General features: G+C 37.7%; 1 protein-coding gene across 1 annotated transcript; it reads right to left on the reverse strand.

The window, feature by feature from the left end:
• Positions 1-1,019: 1,019 nt before the first annotated feature.
• mfsd4ab (major facilitator superfamily domain containing 4Ab) lies at positions 1,020-6,078 on the reverse strand. Its single transcript, XM_007560754.2, has 10 exons — positions 5,775-6,078; positions 5,488-5,686; positions 5,137-5,382; positions 4,872-5,034; positions 4,584-4,699; positions 4,265-4,438; positions 2,937-3,084; positions 2,775-2,845; positions 2,528-2,648; positions 1,020-2,403 (listed from the first exon to the last, which is right to left on the reverse strand). The coding sequence occupies exons 1-10, from the start codon at positions 6,002-6,004 to the stop codon at positions 2,300-2,302; spliced, it is 1,572 nt and encodes a 523-aa protein (XP_007560816.1). The 5' UTR covers positions 6,005-6,078; the 3' UTR covers positions 1,020-2,299.
• Between the last annotated feature and the right edge of the window lie 1,251 nt (positions 6,079-7,329).

A 7,329-nucleotide genomic window follows, 5' to 3' on the forward strand; every position in this document is an offset into this window, starting at 1 on the left:
CTATGCATAGTCACGTTATCGTACTTTATTCATGTTATATTAGTGCTTAATGTCGGTGATAAGCCTCTCTGGTTGCTTTTCATTATTTACCTGGTCTTCAGATCTTTGTGCTGGGATTTCCCAAAGGACTGATGACGTGATGAATCATATGTTATGATCAAAAACTTCCCTTATAAACAGGAATTTTTACTTTGTTCTGATGCTTCTGTGAGATTAATTAAGTTTCAGCCTACATTTTCCATACGGCTTTGTTTTTTAAAGTACAGAACTTTTTTTTTTTAGGTTCTATTGGCTTTTAATGAACATTAATTTGACAGGAAAGAGTTTGGAGACAGAAAAGGGAAGACATGCAAATGACCCTGGACTGAACTCCAGATGCCTCAGTCGCTCCTGCTCCACCAGCTGAGCTTCCCCAGCTTTCCTTACCAATTTGCCAAACCACATCATGTAAAGTTTGATGTAATAGACAGTGTTCTCTCCAGTTGATCAACACTCTATGTATTTTCCACATATAGCATTTTTTTTTTTGTGTGTGTGAACAATTTCTTTATCATTTATCTCAGTTCTGCACAGCTATTCAGAAATGGAGAAAGAATTGGAACAATAAGGAACCTTTCCAGGAGTCACCGGACCACCAAAATTACCACGAGGCCCTAGAGAGACAAACAAATTGACACAGCTTTGCTTGTAATGCAACCTTTCAAGAACTGAGTCTTGAGGAAAACCTAAGTTTATTCTTTGAAACTCTAATTACATAATCACATTTAAATTATTTTATTTAAACCATCTAGTTTATTTTCAAAATCACTAAACCCAGAGAAACCACTACTAATTGACCCTGGTAATTATAGTAGATTGTCAGACATGCTTTTGCATCACTTTTGGAGTCTATGATAATTATTTTATATGAAATACTCAAATATGTTTAACTGATGACTAATGTACTGAGTGTGTAATCTATGACAAAACAGTCATAAGAGTATTCTCCATAGTGCAAATCAGGAAGTATATAATGCAATTTTGAACCAAGTAGATTTTCCTCCTACTTTTCATAAATTAATTTCTGGATATTTGTTTTATTTCATTACATATTTGCAGTAGCCCATCAAAAACACACCAATATAACCTGTGGAACTTAACAACATAATCGCTTCTGCTTTCTGACTTTCTCTGACCTCCAGAAAAACATCATGTCAGCTTTTAAAGACGAAAGAAGAAATGCAGGAAAGGAAGCCTTGATTTGGTAAGTTCTCCATTTTTTATGTGAAATCTTTAAAGCTGATTGCAAATCCCTGCTTATGACGCATCACCTTCCTTCTTTCTGCATAACTACAGATGTCAAACATGTTTATCTTCAAATGTTTGGTGTCTAAATGGGTTCTCAGACTCAGTTTGTCTCCAGATTGTGATTTGACTGCTAATGTTTTCTGTCACTGCACACAAATCCAAGCAACACAGTCAAATCTTAAGCCTGGAACTGCTGGTATGTGTTGCTGTTTTAAAGGATGAAAATCTAATTTTATATACTTTTCTAAATACATGTGTTAAAGATTCATCTTGTTCTAAAGTGGACGCTTATATTTTTCTAGCTGTTCCTCTGGTTGAAGACATAGATCAATTGTTATCTGTAGAAAGGTTAGATGAGGCCTGGATGACTTTTTTTTTTATCCTGGAGAACATCTGAGTTTTTCTCTTTGCACGTTGGATAAATTGAAAGACAGAGGCTGCATTTGCAAACAGTTATTCCTCAAAGCAAAGAAAACAAACATTTGACTTGTTAAACTTTATTACAATAACTTTGTATGTATTACTCTTACAAAAAAACGTGGCGAGATATGCAAAACATCAAAGTATACAAATGTTTTTAATGGATAGTTTAGGATTTTGGAAGTGAGGTTGTGTTAAAAGGTAATAAGCAGTTTATGTCTCATAATGTAAGCCACTATTGGGTCTTCATTTAGCAACATAGGTTAGTTGATTTGGCAACTAATCAACTAATCCAATACGGTTTGCTTAAATCACTGTAAATATTTTGATATTATAGTGGTTTTAAAATGGTTAAAGTCCAGTTGAGTCTTGATCCCTTTCAAACTAACCCTATGCTTTAATTTTACAAAAATAGAGACGACGTGAGATTAACACGACCCTGGCGAGATATTAACTGCTTATAATCCTTTACCACATGTCCACTTTCAAAATCTTGGCCTGTCCTTTCTCATTTCCAACAATCTAGCCATAGAAAGCGGGAAATCTTTGTGACTAGTACAATTTACAGAATAAAAGATTTTAAAGATCTAAACTATGAAATTGTCACAGTGTCGTCATTCTCTTTCTGTTCTGTTTTGGCTGATCCATTCTGGTCTGCTGCTGGTTCTTCTACCATCGCTGACTTCTTTGATGTTCCTGCTCCGATTTTAGAAGAACAAAAGAGAGTTTTGAGAGAGTGTTAAAAAAAAACAAAAAACTTTAAGACACCTAAATCTACAGATTTAAAATAAATGTTTAATGATTCTGGTTGATGTCGTACCTGTGAGGTAATTTCTGTGCATTCGATGGAAAAGCAGGAGACCAAAGAAGAGTATAAACCCAATACAGGCGATTATCATTCCACACAACAGGAAGCTGTAGCTTCCTTCAGTCTGAATGATCTGTGGAGAAAATATCAAAATGAAACTACCAAACATAAATCTAAATCAACACCTGCCGTATGTTTGCGATTAAGGACATAATTCTCCTCATTTACAGATTTTTTTTTAAACAACAGAGGCACTTACTGAGCCAACCAGGACCTGCATTACCATCTCTCCCATCCCTGCACTTGTCACCAGGACAGAGGTTGCACATCCTGCAAAAACAAATTCATACTCTCTCATTTCATTCCACCAGTGCACCATTATTTTGAAGTAAAAGGAAAAAAAAAGAAGAAAAAGTTATACCCTGGTAATCAAGGATATCCTCAGTGTAGGCAAGCATACAGGGGAAAATGCTACTCAAAAAAAGTCCACATAAACAGGTTCCAACAAACAGGAAGATGCTGCTGGTGTAGAAAATGAGCAGCATCAACACAGTAACAATAGCTCCTGCCTGCAAAAATACAGAGAGTGGTTTAAGAGCACGGAGTTTCAGTGAAAAGGAGAAATATCTCGCTACGGCCACACATTTCTGTGAGAATCCAACACAAAGTGAATCATTAAGAAGTGGAAGGAACCGGATGCATGTTGTTATTTTAACAAACATCTGAAACTGTGGCTTGAATAGGTCTTTAGCAGCTATTAAATATTCCTAAATAAAGTCAACTGACTTCAGAGATCACCTAATTAGTAAATGCTATGTGCAGTGGAACGTCCTGCAGACACCATGTCCAACATGAATCACAGTGGTAGCTGCATAATGAGGTAAAGATGGATGGAGCTAAATATGGGTCAATCCTTTAAGGAAAACCTGTTGGAGGTTGCAAATGACTTGAAACTGGGACAGAAATCACCTTCCAGCAGCTCTAAACACACAGCCAGAGCTCCACTTGAACGTTTTCCATCAAAGTATATTGTCAGTAAAATTTCCTAAACTAGATTAGAGTTGAAAGGTTCATTTCAGAAACTCAGTTCACTACATTAGATGGAGCTAGTTTTGATCAAGCTTCTTTTTTCTGGTAATTATGATGATTTTCTCCTTACTGCTAATGAAGGTATGACATTTTGGATCAGTATGTTATATCAGACCAATTTAAAAGACTTTTTTTTTAAAGCGGTAATGCAGGCTTAATAAAAAGTGTGATTAATATCTGTATTAGGCTTATTTTCAAAAAGCACTTTTGATCTGTCGAAAGAGAACAATTCAAATGTGTTTTCCAGTTTATAGAATATGACTATGTGCTATGTTAATTTAGACCCAATTCTTATTGAAATTCTGTAACTGGCTTTGAAAACAGAAGTTTTGTAGGTGCTCCTCCCTCAGTCTCAGAGGAGACTGGCAGGAGATATGAACGGTATGAGCTCAACAACAATAACTCTACATGGGCTCAAAAAACTCAAAGCTCTAATTGCAGTAATAAGCGTTTTAGTTACTCAGCAGGATGGAATGAAAATGCACACCATGCATCCCAGAAAAAAAACAAAAAAAAAACAAAATGTATATCCTTTTCCTTCCTCTTCAGTTAATCACCAGTTATTCTATTACATAAAATCCCACAAATCTAAAGAAGTACGGTCAAGGAACTGTACGGTATACTAAGATAATGTGTCTCGAACTTCTTGGTTGGCCTTACCAGGTTGAACATGAGTAGCCGTACAGGTTGGAAACGATATGAGAGAGGAATAGACAAGAGGCGTCCAGCTGTGATCGCTGCCCAGAAAATACTAGCCAGGTAACCTGCCGTCTTGTTCGCCAACGACATCGGTGGGGCCACAGCGTAGGTGTACACAAAGCCAGCATACGCTCCCTGAGAAGAAAGAAACATCTTGTTTCATGCACCCTATTTTCTATGCTTTATGGGATGCATATCTTGTATAGACTAATAAAAGTTTATTTGGGAAATAATGCTTGTGAAATGAATACTGTGTGATTTATTTGCACCTCTCACTCACCACAATGCCATCGGTCATAAAGAGCACCATCCCTCCAAGGACATGAATCATAAAGAAGGATACTGGCAGTCCACGCAGGTTATCATTCTGACAGCAGCTGAAGATACTCCCATGACCTGTGGCAGAGCAAAAAAAAAAAAAAAAGAGTCAGAAATGATGTATCGGTGTGCACAAAATGGCATTCATTGTTTTGTTTTCATATTTCCTGACAACGTATTTGTTATTCATGAAGGAATGTAAGATGAATTAAAATGAAAGGGAAGAAAAATACTTCTTTCACATGCATACCTCCAGCTTCGTGTTCCTTCTGCTCCAAGTCTGGGCCCTCGGCCCCCTGCTGGGTCTCCATTGCTAGTTCATCCTTGTCTAGGAGACGTGGAGTGCTGCCAGAGCAGCATGGGAGTAAGTTCTCCCGATACATGAGGAACAGCACAGCAAGGGGCACAGGCAGCTGAAACCCCCCACCCCCAAAATAAATAAAAAAATAAAATTTCCATCAAATAAATAAGTAAAAATCAACTGACAACTAACGTATGCCTGCCGAGTGTCTTACATTAATAAGCGCCATGATCCAGAAAGCATATTGCACAATTGGCTCCTCCTTCTCCACTCCATCATGAGACAGGTGGCTCTGAGTTATGTTGTGCTCCGCAATTGGACTGTATCTCAGCATGCTCCTGAAATGATGCATGATCTCGGTCTCGTTTCCCGTATGATTCCCACAGCCTGTCTCCGAGAGGAAAGGATCTGCAATCAGTGGACTCACCAGGGCTCCAAACCCGATGAAGAAGTGCAGAGCCTGCAGAAGCACACAGAGGGCAGGAACGTCAAACTACCAGAGTTATGGAAGAACGGCGGCATATCTCTCTATCCTATTATTTAAATGAGCGTCTCTTTAGTTTACCTGCAAGAAAATGGCCGAGTCCTTTTGATAGATGGTGACCAGTTGGATGTTGGCAATGGTGTCAATAACCCCCATTGCCAAACCAGACACAGCCATGGCGATGGCCAGAACGAGGACATTATTACAGACAGGAATGATGGTAAATATCACAGAGATGAGAAGCGCAGAGACAAACAGGGCAGCTAGAGCACTGAACAGCCTTTAAGGACAAAAAGAAAAAAAAAAGACATAGACACAGTTAAAACGAGGACGAATCTCTAGACGCTTACTTGTTTAGTGATACTCACGTTCTCTTGAACACGCCACCAACCGAGCTGCCAATCAGCAAGCAGAACTGCTGAGAAAAGAAGACCCAGGTAATCTGACTCAGCGTTGAGTTTGTTTGACATTGCAAGTCCAATATTGTAGGTCCAAGAAAAGCAATGCACAGTCCAAAGCTGAAGAAAACGCTCCAGTAAGTCAGCGTGTGATGGGCGTTTCGTTTGAACAGAGTTACAATCCTCTCATCTATGAACATCTTGGGGACAGAAGACCACCGGGTGTATTTTTCTCACAACCGAATGTCGAATGAAGCTCTGATGTTCTATTGGGTTTCTGGATCTCTATTTAAAGCCTTTAGCTCTCTCCCTCTTTTGCGTTGCTCAACTGAGTTAATGGATGAAGTGTTGATTCCTCCAACAATATTATCCCAATCTGAATGGCATCAATGTTTGACTTAGAAAGAGGGCTGCTCATTGAAATGCTACAGGAAAGTTAACATTTGTGTGTCACTGTGTTGCACAGTATGTCACGTTCATGTTAATGGAAAATGTGTCATACAGAAAGCAACGACACAGATGTCTCATGTGCAGATTGTCTGATATTTGTCTTATTTGGATAATTTAAAAGTCACAATTGAGAACAATAATCATCTTGGTAAGTTGCTGAATAATATAATTTGATAAAACTCCAAAGAATTACAGCCAGATAAAGTAATATCCATGGAATATTTATTATTGCCCCCAAAACAAGGCATAAGCAGGCTTCAAATACAAGACAGATATACAATATAAGGAGGAGTGTATGCCCTTAACATGTGCTGCTACATTTTATTTCTCTGTTGGCCTGTGAAAATGTTAAAATGCTAGCAAAATCACTTGTAGAGCAAATGGTGACTTTTATAGTTCCTGTAAAATAAATATAAATGAACATTTTTATACGATTTTATTCCTCAAATTGACCAGAGGCTTAGATTTATTTTTTTAAACAGTGGTACTGTTGACAAGCCATTCCAGTAGGGCTGGAGACCCGCAGTATTAAATTATTATCTGGTGGCCTTTGAGATAAAATTGCACTGGGATTACCAAACTGATAATTATCCAAAACATACGACCAAATAAACTCTGAAATATTTCACAAAGAGACAGAATATATCAGATGTTTCAGCCAGACATGCACACGAGGTGGCATGCTGTTATTACATTTATCAGCTTGAATGGTTGCACTCAAGTTTAAATTTGATGGAACAAATATCATTTGGTGATCCATTGTTCATTTATTTATTACAAATTATCTGAATTTGTGTCAGTATCGGGGACAAAGGTGTTTCTCTCATGAAATCAAAACAGGACAGGTTTGGCCATGTACTTGGTGCAAAGCTTGAAACCATCGCACATTTCTTTGTCTCGGTGTTGTGATTAGGTTCATTTTTCTCTCAGCTAATTAGTTTCTTCCACTGTTAGCGTTTGTGTTAATCTAAATGTATGAGAAAACACAATATATGAAAATAATGCCACCCTATTTTAGAAAAAAATGCGAACTCTGACTTATAGGAGTAGCATTTTTGTAAAACGAATGTATATA

This window comes from Poecilia formosa, unplaced genomic scaffold (genome assembly GCF_000485575.1).
Source record: "Poecilia formosa unplaced genomic scaffold, Poecilia_formosa-5.1.2 Scaffold120, whole genome shotgun sequence".
Taxonomy (NCBI): Eukaryota; Metazoa; Chordata; class Actinopteri; order Cyprinodontiformes; family Poeciliidae; genus Poecilia; species Poecilia formosa.